Here is a 19,440-nt window from a genome sequence, read left to right as displayed (position 1 = left end):
GGAGACGAGGGAGGCCCCGCCCCCTTGGAATGGGATTGGTTCCCTCTGTCGGCGGGGCCGGGCCTTTCGCTTCCCGGTTGGATAGGTGGAGCGAAACATGTCATTAAGGTGTTGTCTACCTGAGCCCCGTGGGTGTGGGCTGTTCCCTCACTTTGTGGTTTTAGATTTTCAAAGGGGCGGCCTTCTTATTGGTTGTGGGATCAGGTTCCTGAAGCTGGTCTTCTGTACCTTGAAAAATGTCCTCGTAACAGAAGGCGCCAAGGAGCTGAAGTGCAGTTCACACACAGGAGAGAAAATGACGAAGGTTCCTCAGGGGTTTGATTTCAGTTTCTTAAATGACGAAGAAGCCAGGAAGATCCTTCAGGTGCTGGAAAGAAATGAGGAGCTGCAGAGGGCAGACAAGGACAGGATCAGGTACACGGCCAACTCCTCTCACTCTTTTCCCGGGGCCTTGCGGGGGCGCGGGCGCGCGCGGAGGGGGCGCGCGGCTGGGGCGGCGCACCTGTCGGGGCCTCCGGGGGAGCGCGCCGCCCCGCGGGGGAAAGCGGCGCTCGGTTTCTCCCGCGAGGGCCGTGGGCGTCCCGGGCGGGCTGGCCTGCGAGTCTCCGGGGCGGGCACGGCCTTCGGAGCGTTTCTCTTTCCGAGTGGGTCCCGCCGAGCCTCCCCGGCCGGCACACGTGGGCGGCGGGCGGCCGCGGGGGCCCGGGCGGGGTGGGCTCGGACGTCCCCCGAGCGGTCGCCGGGGGCGGAGGCCGGCTGGGCGGGCGAAAAGGGGCGGGGGCGCTGCGCGGCGCTAGGTCCTGGCGGGCGCGCACCCACGTGCTTACTGACACCGGTCCTGCAGGCGGTGCGCCCTCGCCGGTGTCCTTCTCCCTCTGCCCCAGAGACGCCTCTCTCCGGCCCTCGCCGACAGTCGGCGGCGCCTGGGAGAGATGGCATCTCCCCGGCGGCGAAGTGGTCCCACCCCAAGGGCCGGAACTCCAGCAACTTGCCAAATTGTGTGGAGTGAGCTGGCGTCGGATTGGGACGCGCGGAGTGGCCACAACACGTGGGTCTCCTTGCCGGTAGTGCTGCGCCGTTTCACCCTTAACCTTACTATGCAGTGTTACAGGTGAGGGATTAGATACCAGAGAATAAAATCGAGAGATCATTGCCTGGGATGTAAATGGACCCGTTTTTCTGCTGGCAAAGTGCCGGATAGGCCCTGGAACGAATACGAGGACTTTCTCACCGATTCTAGAATAGACCCATCCAAGGCCTTCTCCGGTTGACCCTGGAAGGGAATTCGAGCCATCACTCTCAGACCAAAAAGTGTGTCATTGATTGGAATTTGGCAAACCGTTTCGTTTGTGAGCAGCTTCTTGGTGATGTGGGTTCTAGGTTTCCCCCTCCTTTCAAAGATTCCAGTGCCCATCCCTCGCCCCCCAGGGAAAAAACCTCCAAAGATGCGCTTCACCTAGGAAAACCCTAGTTGGTCTTTGTAGAGGCAGTTAGAATACACTGAACCCAAAGCCCTGTCTTCACACCTCTTTAGTACATACATCTCTTGAAGTTGGAGGATGTGCATTTCACATCATCATACTCTGCCTTCAGAAAAATAGGCTCCATCATTTCCTCATTGCGTGTCCACACCCATACACATCCACGTGCGTGCACCCATACATATGCACGTGCACCATCCACAGGCACACCCAGCCTGGGGAAGGAGGACTTTAGAATTGTATGTAGTTTGTTTTCAACACATTTCCCAAAAGGACTAAGGAACTGGGGGGCTGTCGGTGTGTCCTTGGAAGTGTTTCCTGTCTCTGGAGAGGATGGGGCTTAAGTGATCCAGTATATATAGTTGGGGAAACTGAGGGGAGAATTAGGGAACAAGAGGAGGGAAGGAAGTATCCACTGAGGATGCTTCATGGCTTCTCATGAAGTGTAGTTTCAGAAATAGTAGTAATATTATGTATTTTAATTTTCATTCAAGAGGATTTTGGCTTTTTATATTTGACCTGATGTTTGCCTTGTGTTTCCTCAATAGTAGCTCATGGTGTCCATAGCAGTCGCCTTTGGGGGGAATTAGAAGTATTCGTAGGTGGCAAGGCCATTGGGCTGGGCCTTAGAAGGAAGGCGGAAACACCTTTTCCGACTGCATGAAACTCATATCCTAACTGGGGCATCAACAGAAAAAGGCATAATGCTAAGACAAAATCAGTACTGTAACTATTCAACTATTAAAAATAATCACCTCAATAATTTTTAAAATGTCATCATTAAAATATAAAAATAACTTAGGGGGTACGCCTGGGTGGCTCAGTCGGTTAAGCATCCAATTTCGGCTGGTCATGATCTCCCAGTTCATGGGTTTGAGCCCTGCGTCGGGCTCTGTGCTGACAGCTCAGAGCCTGGAACCTGCTTCAGATTCTGTGTCTCCTTCTCTCTCTGCCCCTCCCCTGCTTGGTCTCTCTGTCTCTCAAAAATGAATATACATTAAATATTAATTTTTTAAATAATGATTTAGGGGGGCACCAGGGTGGCTCAATCGGTTGAGCGTCTGACTTTTTTTTTAAGTTTATTTATTTTGAGAGAGAGTACAAGCAGGGGAGGGGCAGAGAGAGAGGGAAAGAGAGGATCCCAAGCAGGCTCCATGCTGTCAGCACAGAGCCTGATGTAGGGCTTGAACTCACCAACTGTGAGATCATGACCTGAGCAGACACCAAGAGTCAGACGCTTAACTGACTGAGCCAGCCAGGGACCGCTTCGACTCTTCATTTCAGCTCAGGTCATGATCCCAGGGTTGTGGGATGGAGCCCTGAGTTGGACTCTGTCCTGAGCATGGAGCCTGCTTGGGATTCTCCTTCTCTCTCTCTCTCCCCCTCTGCCACTCTCCTCCACTTGTGTGCTTTCCCTGTCTCTCTCTCTCTCTCTCTCTCTCTCTCTCTCTAAAAAATAAATAAAAATAAAAATAACTTAGGGACATTGGACACTTGGGCCAAATGCTCAAGGCAATTATTTCTAGTACGTTCTTTCCTGCTGGTTAATTCCTGAACCCCACTATCACATCCCCATCACTCGGTAGCAGTCTGATGGCCTTGCGCTGCTCACCAGCTCACGTGCGTGGCTTTAGTAGCAGATGCTGACATGCAGAGAAGACCTGAGATAACATGTCAACTTGGCTGCCGTTGCTCATTTTGTGATCATATTTTCCAAATCAAAAGTCAGGACACGTGACTTATCATGCAAGAGTATTATGTAGGAGACAGTACAACAGGCCTGTCTGAGAGACTCTGGGAGGGCTTTTTGCTCTACAGGTTTTCCCCACTATCCCAAAAGAAAGCATTTCCTGTGAAAGCTTCATGAGCCAACGTGGCATAAAACAAAGAGGCAATTACCATTAATTGATACGGAAGAAATTTTGAGCTTTCCTAGCCCCCAAAATAACCTCTTTCAGGTGTTTCTGAAACCTTAGGACACATCTTGATGAATGATGCCCAGAATAAGTCAAGGTAAAGCACAGACGCTCGCACACACGGTTCCAAACCTCACAGCTTGTGTGCCGAGTGTAGCTCCCCAGGGAAGGAGCTTGGCAGGGCCACTCTCGCCACTTGGGGTGCGCGGCCTCCACAAAGCCTCCCTGCGAAACATGTGCTAAATGTTATTTTTGCTTTTTACTTTTTTCCATAAAAGTGAAAATCTTCTTCGGATTTCATTTGGTTGGTGAAAACAGGTACTAATGTCGGACTTGCATAAAAGCAAAGTGGCTTAATGCAAACTTTGGAATATGGGTGGGGAAGAAGAGTATCTGAATTGAGAAAGAGTCTTAAGATATCTTGGCTAGAACAGGGGCGCCTGGGTGGCTCAGTCGGTTGCGTGTCCGACTTTGGCTCAGGTCATGATCTCACGGTTTGTGAGTTCGAACCCCACATCGGGCTCTGTGCTGAGAGCAAGGAGCCTGCTTCAGATCCTCTGTCTCCCTCTCTCTGCCCCTCTCCCACTTGTGTGTACGTGCATACTCTCTCACTCTCTCTGTCTAAAAAATAAATAAGCATTAAAAAAAAAAAGGCATCTTGGCGAGAACAATAAGGGACCAAATGGAGAAGTTTGTCAAGTTTGCTGGTTGGGCACAACTGAGGAGTTCATTTATATCTATAATAGGCTTGAGGTGTCTACAAAGCAACTAAGAAGTATCTTATAGTCAGAAATATAGAACCACAGTGTCATGCGGGGCCAGAGATGCCCAGAGGTGGATGTTAAAGGCCAGAGAGTAGTTGAATTCATTGTGTGAGACCCAATAGCCCCACCCATAGACATGGTCCTGAACACACAGAACTTCCCCTGCTCTTCCCTCATCGGTATCAGATCTCTCTGGCCCCAGCTTAGTGGGAAAGTATTTGCATTAAATATTATTTATGTTCCTGATAAAGAGTTGATTCAAATACTGAAGAAAAACACTAAGATTCAAACTGATAAACAGGCAAAAGATAAAAATAAGTTGTTCATGCTCGAAGATATCCCAACAGTAAACAAAACATTATGGGAAAATGTTCACCCTCACAGTGATAAAGAAATGCAAATGGGAGTAATATCAAAATACCACTTTTAAAAATAACAGGAAAAAACTGTTGGTGAGGGTTGGCATGAAATGGATAGATTCAGCATCTTGTTAGTGGCATATAATAATAATAACAATTGTAAGTGGAATACAATCCTTTTGATAAACAATATGGCGCTACCTATAAAGTTATGCCTTAACCTTGACCCAGTCCAATTCTTGGATATTTCTCATTAGTAGGAGTCTGGGATAGAGAAGATGGCCACACCAACATTTATTAAGTGCTGCCTTTTATAATAGTAATTACTGTGATTTTGATAACAACTCACATTTATCAATCCCTTACTGTATACTAGTCACTGTACTAAACGTGTTACATGTGTTTAATTGTCCCAATAACCTCGTTATGCACACACTTGAATTTCCGTTTCACACAGAAGGAAACAGCTTAACAAAGGTTGAGTATCTTGTCCAAGTTAAGCAACAGAGCCAGAATTTAAATCCAGATCTAACTTAAAAATTATTTTACCCATCAGCATTGAATAATCCTCACCACCATCCCTTGGGGGTAAGTTGTGTTGATGGCTTTGTACAGAAGGAAACTGAAATGTCTCAGGGTTAAGGAACTTGCCCAAGGTCACACAGATCCCCAGTGACAGCTAGAATTTGAACCCAAATAAATTCTTTCCACTGTACTGTATTTTTCCCCGAGGAAAAACAAGATATTTACTCTCAGATAATAATTACAGTATTAAAAAATAGCAGAATAGTGGGAAAATAATACCAACATAGTGGAGCATTTCTAATCTAAATATCCAATAAAAGTTCAGTCATTGTAATCGACAGTTATGAAGATAACTGTATCTTGCCCGGTTCGATATTTTAATTTTACCTTTACTGACTATCTTGTTGTCAAGGTGGTGTAGACCCCTAAAGCTCAGCACGAATACAGGTGAGGGGCAATGCTTACGAGTCATTGGTCTGTGAAAAAGCAGACACAAAATACTGACTGTGTTGTTATTTCAGTTTCTTCTGGGGACGGCAACTAGAAAAAAATAGGCAAAAATCTACGCTTCTCCTTTTGGTGAATCTCTGGGGCCTGACGTGGCTCCCGGCACATGGTGGACAGACAGTAAACATTTGCTGGAAGGACTGGGCTTGCCTGGCAGCCATGAGTGTCTCTTGTCTGCCCTTGAGCTCAGCACTGCTAGGATGGGGAAAGGATGTGTGATGTGCATTGCTGGGCAGCAATGCTGGGCACTGCCGTCTCCTGAGGCTCCAGGAAGGCAGAGGAGGGGAAGGGTACTGGATTCCGTGGCTTAGAGGTCAGAGACCCCGAGGACAGGCAAGGTGCCAGCATGCAGTAGGCTTCCAGCGAATACTTCCTTGATGGGAAACTCATGGCCTGCATGGGCCAGAGTCAGGGGCTTCTGAAATCCCTAGCTTCTCTCCCCACTTCAACTCAGTGTGTTTTACCTTCTTCCCCTTCCCCAGATCCCCTCCACGCTCCAGACGGGATTCCTCCCACCTCTGAACCCCGAATCGCACGATAGTCTGTGTTACATTTATCCGGCTCTGCCCTGTGAGTCTGGAATCTGTACTACAGAAATACTTTGAGAGCCAGGTAAAGGGGTGGAAATTACCACTTCGGTTCCAGTCTGACAGTTCAAGGTAGGACTTCTCAGGCCTTGCACAGTCTGTGGTTCTAGCCACAGTGAGGAAAAATGGCTGAGAGTTAGAGTCACAGTTTATTGGCAGGTGGAAATTTTCCCCATACTTATCTCATACTGTGGAGGCAATTGTGTGTGTGCATGTGTACATGTATATACACAAATACATGTAATGTATATATATATTCATATATGTATACATATTTAATACATAAAATATAAAAAGCATCTTTTTTAAACATTTTTTTTAAGTTTTATTTACTTATTTTCAGAGAGACAGAGACAGTGTGAGAGGGGGAAGGGTAGAGAGAGGAGGAGAGAGAGAGAATCCCAAGCAGGCTCTGCACTGTCAGCCCAGAGCCCGACATGGGGCTTGAACTCTTGAAACCATGAGATCGTGACCTGAGCTGGAACCGAGAGTCAGATGCTTAACCGACTGAGCCACCCAGGTGCCCACATCTTACTTTTTTACAAATCTTTGAAAAACACAACTACCTTCTTGTCACCCCCCATGTCCATCCCCCATCGCCACCTATCCCTGTCTCATAAATGTAACCAAAACAGAATGTGCTGAGAGATTATACCAACTACTCAGCTCACAGAACAGATACCAACAAATCAAAAATGTTTATTTTTCCTCTTGCAGAAAACTTACAAAGTATAAGACATCACAGCACCTGATGCAATCAGGTTGTAAAATGGCAAGTCTAAATTTAGACTATCTTTGCTTAATGGCAAAGCTGTGGCCCAGGAGGGTTTTCCAGAACTTAGTTGTTTGTTTTGTTTGTTTTTTTAATGTTTATTTTTGAGAGAGAGAAACAGAGCTTGAATGAGGGAGGAGCAGAGACAGAGGGAGACAGAATCTGAAGCAGACCCCAGACTCTGAGCTGTCAGCGCAGAGCCCGATGCGGGGCTCAAACTCACCAACTGTGAGATCATGACCTGAGCTGAAGTTGGATGCTTAACCAACTGAGCCACCCAGGCACCCCCTGAACTTAGTTGTTTCTGATTGATGTATACTATTGTACTTGAGCCACGGCTCCAGAAGGGGAATGTTTATCAAAATGGTGGAGGGTCCATAGCTGTGGACGCTGTAGCACCTTGCAGAGTTTAAAAGCTAAGACACACAGTCTCCTGTCCTAGGCTTTCTGCCTGTCCTCTGCTGTCCCAGCCGGTGAAGTCAGCCTCTGGCTAAGAGATCGATTTTCAGGAAACACTGGACTCCTATTTATGGGACATCTACTATGTGCCAGACATTGTGTTGGCCCTGAGAATACAGCAGAGAATAAAACACAGATTCTGCACCAAATGGCTTCCGTCTATGAAAGTTTTTGGTTGATGGTCAATGCTGTAAGGCGAAGTGTTCATACTAATGCAGCTTGCCCTGGAGCAGCCCCGTGTGACCTCGGGAAGGGACCATGAAGACCACCTGGAAGTCACAGGAGGACCAGGTAGGCTTGCTTGTTCTGATCGTTTAATAAGATGTGGATTAACATGGATCTCCAAGCTGTCTGCAGTTTCCAGTAACATCCAATTTAATTAATTCCTTTAATCCTAGGGGCCATCTTTCTGTCAAACACATTCTCCTGTCTAGTTACTGCCATGGATGGGTCTCCCTGTGCAGTACATGTGGGATTACTATAATAGCGTAGTTTCGTACTGCAAGGTTTGGGGACAGTGTCGTTTTTTAGCCTTTGTGACATCATAACTCTTTTAGCTTTTAAAGTCTTTCATATCTGTTTAGCCTTATCATAATCTGATAGAGCAGGTATTTTTTTTAATGTTTATTTATTTATTTTTTTTGAGAGAGGGAGAGTGGGGGAGGGGCACAGAGAGAGAGGGAGCATAGAATCCGAAGCAGGCTCCAGGCTCTGAGCTGTCAGCACAGAGCCCGATGGGGGGCTTGAACCCACGAACCGTGAGATTATGACCTGAACCCAAGTCCGATGCTCAGCCGACTTGAGCCAGCCAGGTGCCCCCAGAGCAAGTATTTTTATCTTTGTCAAAACCTAATGATAATGACAGTAGTAATAGCCCGTATTTATTTAGCCCTTGCTCTGTGCTGAACTCTTTATGTACACTTTCTCATTTTAATTCTCACACCCCTCTGATGAGTTAAGGGCTCTTTTTGCTAATCTCCATTCTGCAGGGGAAGGGTAGGGAAGAGAAGTAACGTGGCTGAGATAATAGTGCAGGGAGTATTGGATTCGTGAAGTCCGTGTGCACTTAATTACTACACAGCACTGCCTCCCACCATGGCGTGCAAAAGGTTGGAGTGATTAGCCCTACACCGCCCATCCAGCTTGTAAGAGGACAGATGTTTTCACTTGAAAACTCTCATTTCCAGGGCGCCTGGCTGGCGCAGTCAGAAGAGCGTGTGACGTTGGATCTCAGAGTCGTGAATTCAAGCTCCACGTTTGCTGTAGAAATAACTTTAGAAAATAAAATAATAATTTTTAAAAAGCCCTCTTATTTACACTGACTATGAAATTAGAGAACATACAACTCTAGCTTGCCATGTGCCCAACTAATATCATTAAAGAAAAGGGCCTAAAAAGGGCGCCTGGGTGGCTCGGTCGGTTGAGCGTCCAACTCTTGTTTTCGGCTCAGGTCATGATCCCGCGGTTCGTGGGTTCAAGCCCCACGTTGGGCTCTGTGCTGACGGCTCAGAGCCCGGAGCCTGCTTCAGATTCTGTGTCTCCCTCTCCCTGCCCCTCCCCGGCTCATGCTCTCTGTTTCTCTCTCTCAAAGAGTAAACATTAAAAAAAAAAAAGGGCCTAATGGATGTTAGGGTACAACTGGTGGTTATTTGCCATATATAGAAAAAATTGCAGGTAACCATTTATGTTTTAAAAAGGATGTATGTGGGGTGCCTAGGTGGCTCAGTCCGTTTTGCATCTGACTTCGGCTCAGGTCACGATCTCTCAGTTCATGGGTTCGCACCCTCTGTCAGGCTCTGTGCTGACAGCTCAGAGTCTGAAACCTGCTTCAGATTGTGTGTCTCCCTTTCTCTCTTCCCCTCCCCTGCTTATACTCTGTCTCTCTGTCTCTGTCTCTCTCAAAATTAAACATTGAAGAAAAAAAAAGAAAAAGCATGTATGCATTTTGTAAGGATATGCTCCAAACTGTTAAGATGGCTATCTCTTGGGCATGATATTTAAAGGGACTCTAACCATTTTCCTATTATTTTATTTCTAATAATTATTATGGGTTATTAAAAATGATGGCTATTTCTTTTTTCTTTAAGATTTTATATTTTTTATGTAATCTCTATACCAATATGGGGCTCGAACTTACAACCCTGAGGTCAAGAGTCACTTGCTCTACCTACCCAGCCAGCCAGATACCCCGATGGCTATTTCTTTTGATAATAAATACAAAATATTTGACTATCTTTTTAAACTTCATATCTTTCAAAATAATTTGTCTTTAAAAAAACCTGGATGTTTTTCTGCCCTTTTCTTGATTATGTTTTATACATATTGTAATGTTAATATATCTGTGGGTACGTTAGGTTCTGTACAGTCAATCTTGACATGGTCAAGGATTGTCTTAGGGATGGAGAGTATCACACACCTAGTAGATGCTTTAATTAATTGGACCTTGACTTATGTCTGTGAAGGAATGCGAAGTAAGGGAAAGAAAGATTTGGGGAAGCCAAGGACAAAAAAAGGGTCAGGTTAAGCCTAGTCCGAAAACATTTTTATTCCTGTTGGCACACATGAGTCTTAAGACTGAACCAGCTGGCTTCGAGCCCTGCTGAAGCAATTTGGGTCTGTTTTTCTGCAGTTAGTTCTGCATAGGCCCCATATTTGAGAGCTGTAGGCTCACCTCGCTTTCCTCAGGAATGTTTCCTTATTGGCATTGTCATTGGCCCTGTTTAAAGGCCATACTTAAAGTCTCAGCTTGGCATACCACAGGAGCCAGCTTCCTCATTCCATGTGCATTAGGCTTTCTAGATGAAAGAGGAAATTGGGGGCTGCCGTGACCAAACTCCCCACTTCCCAAGGAAAGGTTGTGGTGTTTTATATTTCTATCAAGGTTGCTTTGGTTTCAACTTTAAAACAGTGCATTTCACAGCAGTGGAAGGGGGAAGGGGGCTGGGGGCAGACGGAAGAGTAACCCGTCAACCACAGCTCTGTTCTCCAGATTTGTTAAGAAGATGTGTTGTCCAGGTTTTGGGAGGGGCCGTGCTCCCTCTGAAGACACTCGGGAAGGATGTGTTACGGGCCGCCTCCTAGTTTGTGGTAGTTCCTTGGCCCATGGCAGTGTAACACCAGTCTTCACAGGGCGTGTATGTTCTGTCTCTGTCCACATTTTCCCCTTTTGATAAGGACATCTGGTCCTATTGGATTAGAGCACACCTTAATGAGTTCATTTTAATTTGAATAGCTCTGTAAAGTCCCTATCTCCAAGTAAGGTCATAGTCTGAGGAACTGGGGGTTAGGACTCTCCTGTGTCTTTCTTAGAGGACACAATTTAACCTGTAACAGTAAGGCTGGTTCAGTACTTTAAAATAGATTACTGTAAACCACCGTATGATCACATTAATTGATGCAGAAAAGCATTTGACAGAATTGAACACGCATTCATGATAAAAACTCTTGGCAAGAAAGACATAGAACCTGATGAAAGGCATCTGCAAGAAAATTTATAGCCAACATCATATCTAATGGTAAAAGACTAAATGCTTTTTCCCAAAGATCAGAAACAAAGCAAGGATGTACAATCTTTGTACAAGGATGTACAAGCGTCTGACTGTGGCTTAGGTCATGATCTCAACAGCTCGTGAGTTTGAGCCAGCCCCGCATCAGGCTCTATGCTGACAGCTCAGAGCCTGGAGCCTGCTTCAGATTCTGTCTCACTCTCTCTCTGCCTCTCCCCAGCTCACATTCTGTCTCTCTCTCTCTCAAAAATAAATAAAAACATTTTAAAAAATGTTAAAAAAGAAAAAAGAAAATCCCCCAAAAACATCTGCCAAAAAAAAAAAAAGTCCTGGAATTAAGAAGTAAATGTAGCGGGGCGCCTGGGTGGCGCAGTCGGTTGAGCGTCCGACTTCAGCCGGGTCACGATCTCGCGGTCCGTGAGTTCGAGCCCCGCGTCAGGCTCTGGGCTGACAGCTCGGAGCCTGGAGCCTCTTTCCGATTCTGTGTCTCCTTCTCTCTCTGCCCCTCCCCCGTTCATGCTCTGTCTCTCTCTGTCCCAAAAATAAATAAAAAAAGTTGAAAAAAAAAAATTAAAAAAAAAAAAAAAAGAAGTAAATGTAGCAAAGTGATAGGATATAAGATCAATAAACAAAATCTATTGAGTTTCCATATAGTAGGAATGAACCATTAGAAAAGCAAGGGAATTGAATAGAGAAAACAATTTTGAAAATGAAGAATAAAATTGAAAGAATCACAGTACTTAGATTTTAAGGCTTTACCGTAAAGCTACTGTAATCAACATAGCATAGTATTTGTGAAGGGAAAGACCTTTAGATTAATAGAACAGTATAGAGTCCAGAAGTAGACTCCAAAATACAACCAATGGATACACACACACACGCACACACACACACACACACACACATATATTTTTTTTACCAAGGTGCAAAGGCAATTCAATGAAGGATAGTCTTTTCAACAGATGGTGTTGGGATAAGTGGGCACAAGGCTGGAAATGTTTTCTTCACCCCAAATGAAACCCATTAGTTCTTCTTAATTTCAGCCCCTCCTCCTACTCCCCCACCCCCCCACCCCCCACCCCCCAGTTACTGGTAATCACCCATCTGCTTTCTGTCTCTATGTATTTACCTATTTGGGATGTTTCATATAAATGGGACCATCCAATATGTAACTTTTTGCATCTGCTTTAGTTAGCTTAATATTTTCAAGGTTGACTCACCTTGTAGGATTTATCTACACTTTGTGCTTTTTTATAACCGAATGATATTCCATTGTATGTACATACCACAATTTGTTTATCCATTCTTCTGTTGATTAACATTTGGGTTGTTTCCGCTTTTTGGCTATTGTGAATAGTGTTGCTATGAGCTCACCTACAAGGATGTGAGTCCCTGTTTGCAATTCTTTTGAGTATAGACCCAGGAGTGGAATTACTGTGATATTTCGTAACTCTGTATTTAACTTTTTAGGAACCATAGAACTGTTTTCTCCCACATTGACTTTATACAGTTGTGATCATATTATGTATGTTTTTGTTTATTTATGTAACATCTAACATAAAAATCACCCCTTCAAATTAAAGATTCATAGTCAACATTATTTTTTGCGGCTGCATACTGTTTTATATATATTTTATAATTTAATCTTTTAATATTTTAGCCACTTTGATTTTTTATTATTTTTAAAATAAAAACTTTTTAACATTTATTTATTTTTGAGAGACAGAGAATGGGGGAGGGGTAGAGAGAGAATGAGACACAGAATCCAAAGCAGGCTCCAGGCTCTGAGCTGTCAGCACAGAGCCCGATGTGGGGGTCAAACTCAAGAACTGTGAGATCATGACCTGAGCTGAAGTCGGACGCTTAACCGACTGAGCCACACGCCCCGATTTTTTCTTATTTTTTGCTTCGTGTTGCTTTATTAGATAACACTGTGACAAACCTTTGTGATAACATTGTTAATTCCATTTAAATTGTTTCTGTAGGGCAAATTCCACAAAGTAGAATCATTAGTTTATAGCACATTTTCTAAATTCTTGTGACTTGTTACCAAATTACTTTCCTAAAAATGTTCTACCAAATTTCACCTTTACCGGCAGTATGGGAAGCCTACTATTTTATCTTACCCTCCCAGACCTGGATGGTATTATTATTTTTAAAAATCCTTGCTAATTTTGTAGGGAAAAAAAAAGAAAGAAAATTTTAATTTGATTTCTAGCACTGGTTATAATGAACTTGAACTTTTTTCATATGTGTACACTTCATGGTTTGTGAGTTGTCTATTCATATCTTTGCCTATTTTTATTTCGGGATTTGTGTTCAAAATGCTCTTTGTCATACGTAACGGATCTAACCATGGCTTTAGCAAATTTGGGACAAATTTTTCTGACATAACAGGATATCTAGAAGTAGGCACCCACTGGCTGGGTTAGTGGTGTAGGATGTCAGGATGGTGTCTTGTGACACAAGATGGCTGCAACTGCTCTGAACATCACATTTCTGTCCCAGGCATGAAGAAGGGAAGATGGTGGAGCCAATTATACCTGCCATTTATCATGGAAGTAAAAGCTTTCCCGTATGCCGTCCCAGTAGATTCCTCCTGATGTCTCATTGACCAGAACCGTATCGTAAGGCCACCCTTGCTACAAGGGAATTGAGAAATCAGGAAGTGGGATTCAGATGTTTGGCTTAGACCAATCATGATCCCTCCCCTGAAACTGAATACTTTGCTGCCCACACCAAAACCAGAAAGGAGAGTAACTGGAGAGATTAGATTCTGTCTGACATAGTATCTCATTGTGTGTACGTTTTTTTTTATTGATTTATATATTTCTGTATACTTAAGGAAATTGACTTTTGTCCTGTTTATTACAAATACATTTCCTAGTTTTCAGTTTGCACTTCTATTTATCTGAATCATAAGGAATTTTTTTTCCATCTTTATAGAACAAAATGTACCAGGTTTTAAAAAATGTTCTTTTTAAGATTAGAAAGTTCTACCATCTAGAGATTAGGTCAACATTCATTCATCTCTACCTTTTAAAAATCTTTTTAAAAAACTAACTTTTTTGATGTGCCTGGGTGGCTCAGTCAGTTAACATCCGACTTCGACTCAGGTCATGATCTCACGGGTTCGTGAGTTTGAGCCCCATGATGGGCTCTGTGCTGACAGTTTGGAGCATGCAGCCCACTTCAGATTCTATGTCTCCCTTTCTCTCTGCCCTCCCCCTCTCAAAAATAAATAAACATTAAAAAAAATTTTAAAGCTCACTTTTTAATGATCTGATATATATTTTATCTTTAGAGTAGGATAATTCTGCAAATTGATTTTTTTTTCCCAAATGGCTAGCAAATTTATTTCCATCTACTTCTAAGGCCTGCGGTTGTTCCTTTTAGAGAAAGAACTGGGGAAAACATAATAACAGCAACAAAGTGTTGATAAGGCAAATCCTATACCATCAGCTATCGTGAAACTAAGAAGGAAATTGTAGGGAAGAGGCTCTTGTACAGAGAAGTGTGATTTGTACATCTATTAATACACATAGATAATGGGTCATGTTTCAGTTTTCTTCCTCTTCCCATTTTCTATGCCAGGTAGCAAACCCAACTGAGGGTAGACCATTCATCCTGAGATCTGCTTCAAGTGACCTGGTTGTCTTTTTGGTTCTTTTGACAGTCAAACCAGTACCCTGGTAAGATGATGTAAGTTTTTAATATATAACAGAATTAATCTGCTTTAGAAATTAATCACAAGGAGGGGTACCTGGGCGGCTCATTTGGTTAAGCGTCCAACTCTTGACATCGGCTCAGGTCATGATCTTGTAGCGTGGTTTGTGAGATTGAGTCCCACGTCAGGGGCTTTGCACTGACAGCCGGGAACCTGCTTGGGATCCTTAGTCTCCCTTTCTCTCCGCCCCTCCCCTGCTCTTGGGCTCACGCACTCTCTCTCTCTCTCTCTCTCTCAAAACAAATAAACGTTAAAAAAATTAATCACAAGGATAAGTGATTAACAAGATTACTAGACAAACAAGCAAACAAAATTAAAACCTCACATGTTGTGAATTTAATGTTTACCTCTCACAAGGGAGCTGGCACACAGCTCTTGAGGATATCATCGTCGGCACATCAATCACGGTCCCACCAGGAGAACAGAAAGTAGTCCTCATGTAAAATAGAATGTAGTGCAGTGAATTGGTTACAGGGTGGTAAAAAGAGATACCAATCAGGGAACATTGAGGCAAAACTGAGACTGGCAGCTACAGGAAGCCTGGAGGCAGCAGTGTGCTGGTAACTAGCTCCCCCTGGAGAAAAAAAAAAAAAAAAAGCCTTGATTTGTAGCATTGGCCAATTTCCAGCTAGCATTAGTTTAACAACCAGCTTGCAAAATTCCTGAGTATTTAACAATCTGCCCTTGTGAGCCAGTACAAGCCAGCTCTGGCACACCCCTGGTTGGGGAGGAAAAGGGAGCAGGTGGTGTTATCCAAGCCTAGGCTATGATCCCCACCCCCGCCCCGAGAGAAACTGCAGCCAACCGTGCAGGCCTGTCTGGGGATTTGGAGGCATGGGGAAGGCAATCACTGCCAGAAGTTTTGCATGAAGCGGAGGAGGAGAAAACCCTGACTTCTTCCTTCTTCTCGCCCTCCAGTCTCCTGCCAGTGTCTGGCTGGAAGCAGCTGACGGGTGGTGACAGCCTAGAGATTCAGCTTGCAGAGCTCATCGGCCAGCAGCACTGAGCAGAGCAGGGGAAGGACAGTTCCTTGTTGTCTTTTCTCTCCTGTTCCTGTTGTCCTCTTCCTTCGTCCTGTAGAGTCTGCAGTTTCTCACTGCCCAGGCTTAAATTGCTAAAGCTTTGCTTCCTGCCAGATAATTCTTACGCGTTTTCCTTCCTGTTATCCTGTACAACTGTCCATGGTCATTCTGTGTTGTTTCACCATTCCCCTCACTTCGGCACATTTTGGGAGTTGCCGCCTTCTGCTCTGGCTTCTCCAGGCTGCTGCTTCTCCGTGCTTCTACTTCCTGTGTCCTGCCCAGTTTCCATCTTGCTCCTGTGAGTCAGGGTCTTTGGGTAGAAAGGAGGAGTCTCACTAAGGGCACCTAATGTAGAGAGGGCTTTGCAGAAAGGTTACACGTGGACTGAAACTGGAGTTTGAAGGACGTGGGGAACCAACACGGCTCCAGGGACCAGCCACACACTCTGCTTGCACGTCACAGCCCACACTGCCCTCTTAGGATGCCCTTGATTGTTTGGCTGCTGCTTTTCACATTCTCTCATGGGCATGACCATCATGCCAGGTCACATGACACCTCTCTGGCCAGCCCGTAGATGGTCTGCCTTAGGGTCAGTCTGCAGCACCCTCTGGGGGCAAGTGTAGTAACTGCAGTTCCTGAGCAGGGGCCATAGACCATCTAGTTCAGCTAAAAGTGATACAGTGTTGGTGTGGCAGGTGCTAAGAAGGGGCTTGCACTTGCTTTCTGTGTGCCCACCTGTGCACTAAGATACTTGTTGTCTTCTTGGTCTCTATGAGGACAGGTCCTGGCCCACAGGCTCTGCTAAGACATGGGTTCTCAAACCTGGCTGAAATGACAACCACCTGAGAAGCTCTCAAAATTAACCAATGCCAGACCCCCACCCTGACATTCTGGCTTAATCGGTCTGTGATCAGGCTGGGCATGGGTATCTTTTTAAAGCTCCCTAGAAGCAATCCCAGCCTGGCTGCCTGGGCATCGGGCACTGACTCCTCCTGGCACATCTTTCCTACACTCCTTTGCACAACTTCAGGGAGTGTTGATTTTCCGGAAACCCTGTGGTTTGGGAGGGGAGAGCCAGGAGTCCTAGCAAAGGACAATGGAGAGGGCTGTGCCTGCGTCAGATGTAAGGAACCTTGTTTCTAGTGCTTTCCCACTTTAAAATTACTTGGTAGGGGGCGCCTGGGTGGCTCAGTCCATTGAGCGTCCGACTTCAGCTCAGGTCATAATCTCATGGTTCGTGGGTTCGAGCCCTGCATCGGACTCTGTGCTGACAGCTCAGAGCCTGGAGCCAGCTTCGGAATCTGTGTCTCCCTCTCTTTCTGCCCCTCGCCTGCTCATGCTGTGTCTCTCTGTCTCTCAAAAATTAATAAACATTAAAAAAAATTTTTTTTAATCAAAAAATAAAATAAAATAAAACTGCTTGGTAGGATCAAAAGGGAACCTTCTGTCCCTGGAGCTGTTTAGTCTGGCAACGGGAAGAAGTGCTTTTTGCTTTTTGTTGCTTTGTTTCACTGCCCACTAAGTGTGGGTTATGCACAAACACAAACGCTGTCATATCCACAAGCAGCTTAGATCCTGTTCTTGGGAACTTGCTGTCTTGCTGTAGCCACAGGTCCTGCACGCTGACTGTTGAGTGGTCATGTTCAAGGTCAGGAAGTAGGAGGGAACAGATAAAGAAGGCAACGGGGAAGCCCAAGTAGTTTCTGAAAGGGAAAAGCAGCCTGGGGTCAGTACAGATTGGCCAGAGGCAAGAGGAAGGAATTATGTACCTCTCTGTGCTGATGCTGTGATTATTCAGGAATACTTGACTGGTGACATCTTAACTATATGCACTAGTATAAAGCCTACTGGGTGCACTTGAGCCCCCTAAATAAGGTAGAAAGAATGAATACGATTATCCTTATTTTCCCCAGAAATTATTAGCCTGATTTCTCTCTTTTCTCAAAGAGTCTCAGGACATAGTTAGGTCCATTGGTGGATGTGGGACTTGAACACGGGACTCTGACGGTGCCCAAGGCACTTGTGCCGCATGTTCTGTGGCCCTGTGGGTGAAGTGATCCAGGCAAGGGATGGTGGAGGCGGGTGGACAAGTGTAGGTTCGAAGGGAAATTAATACCTCAGTTTTAAGGGCGTTAAATGGCAGTTGAGAGGACATGTGATCAGAGTTCATCGCAGTGGCAGTGTGGGGTCAGGTCGAGGGCCCCTGTGATCTCCATCAGTCCCACCCCGGCAGCCACACCAGTGAGCTCACCATCCACGTGAGCCCCGAGGCTGCCCACGAATCGAGGCTCCCCTCTCCCTCCCACCGCCGTTAAGTGGGCATCCTTAATGGTTGTCAAATGTAGCTGACACGCAGGCAGGAGTGACAGCAGGGCCCTGGAGCTCCGCAGACAAAATCGTCACAGGCTCCCTGATGCCCAAGGACCATCTGTGGGTCTATATGAAATCCCCTAAAAACAGCCAGCATGTTCATTTAAATCGTGGCACAGCTCAGCTGGGGACCCAGGTTTTTCCCTTTTTATTTTTAGGCTTTGAAACTGCAGAACATTTTTTTAAATGTTGATTTATTTTGAGAGAGAAAGAGTGAGCAGGAGAGGGGCAGAGAGAGAGTCCCAAGCAGGCTCTGCGTTGTCAGTGTGGGGCCCCACGCAGGGCTCAGTCCCATGAAACTGTGAGATCGTGACCTGAGCAGACACCAAGCATCGGACGTTGAACCGACCCAGCCCCCAGGCACCCCTAAACTGCAGAACTTTTAACAGCCTATTTTTTAAAAAATTGCTGTTGTGTGTTTTATGTGTGGTTTTCTTCTTTGCTTCCAGATCACGGCAAGCTATATAAAAACAGCTTTTTGAGGGGGTGCCTGGGTGACTCGCTCAGTTGAGCGTCCCGACTTCGGCTCAGGTCATGATCTCACAGTTCGAGAGTTCAATCCCCACGTCGGGCTCTGTGCTGACAGCTCAGAGCCTGCTTGGGGTCCCCTGTCCCCTTCTCTCTGTGCTCCTCCCCTGCTCATGCTCGCTCACTGTCAAAAAATAAACTTTTTTTTAAAAAATGGCTTTTTGGACTGTGCATAATTGAGGGTGGTCTAAGCTGCCGGCCGAATTCCTGTGCGTTTGTGCATGTTGTGGCTCCCCGTCAGGATGCACAGAAGCCACGTGTGTGCGCTGCTTTCTGAAAGCCGCCCCTCAGTCGTGGGTACTGGTGCTTCACCCCTCAGAGCAGGCAAAGCACCACAGCTCCGCTGGGCTCGTTCCTCGTGGGGGAGCGTGTCAGGGAGGGCCTGGCCACGCTCCTGCTCTCTCTGCTCCGCTTCCTGGGGCTCCCCCTCCCTCCTTAAGGACATCTCTCTCTCCCCTCTTCTCAGCACCCACCCACCCCCCATCCCGTCCAAACACATTCTCATTTGTAGGTGAGACTAACCTCGGCTCCACGCAAGGCAGCTGGAAGGGCCAATAAATTAGGTCATGTCTGTCCACAGCAGTTTAATTGCTTGGCCACCGCCGTCCAGGCAAAAGTCTTTAAAAGGTTTATGAGTAACATATTCCCTGCAGGGTAGCTGTCTCCACCTTCAAAGCACACCGTACCCCACCCTCGCCTCGCTCTGCCTGGCGTTCTGTACCCGGGTTCCGCGGAGCTCCGAGTCCAGCCTCCCGCCCAGCTGCTTTTCATTCGCCCCATGTGTCAACGTTCCACACCCTGCTCTGGGCCTTACGGGTGCTTCAGGAGCGCTCACGGCCCCAAAAAGATACATAGGTTTTTATTGTAACTTTTTTTATTAGAAACAATTCCCATGGGTCTAGGGTCTAAGGACCCAC

The 19,440-nt window shown here is 45.7% G+C and overlaps 1 protein-coding gene and 1 long non-coding RNA gene across 2 annotated transcripts in view; one reads left to right on the top strand and one right to left on the bottom strand.

The window, feature by feature from the left end:
* The first annotated feature begins 205 nt into the window (after positions 1-205).
* Positions 206-19,440, top strand: part of EXPH5 (exophilin 5) — a 76,604-nt gene continuing 57,369 nt past the window's right edge. Inside the window, exon 1 of the mRNA XM_042906037.1 lies at positions 206-414. Coding sequence (XP_042761971.1) covers positions 296-414 — 119 coding nt within the window. The 5' untranslated portion in view covers positions 206-295. The remainder of the gene's footprint in view (positions 415-19,440) is intronic.
* On the bottom strand, positions 10,239-16,172 carry LOC122200444. Its single transcript, XR_006193809.1, has 3 exons — positions 15,751-16,172; positions 14,951-15,177; positions 10,239-10,555 (listed from the first exon to the last, which is right to left on the bottom strand). It is a non-coding gene; the product is annotated as an uncharacterized LOC122200444 (long non-coding RNA).

The sequence above is a fragment of the Panthera leo genome, chromosome D1, assembly GCF_018350215.1.
Source record: "Panthera leo isolate Ple1 chromosome D1, P.leo_Ple1_pat1.1, whole genome shotgun sequence".
Taxonomy (NCBI): Eukaryota; Metazoa; Chordata; class Mammalia; order Carnivora; family Felidae; genus Panthera; species Panthera leo.
This window is presented reverse-complemented; position numbering and strand designations above follow the sequence as displayed.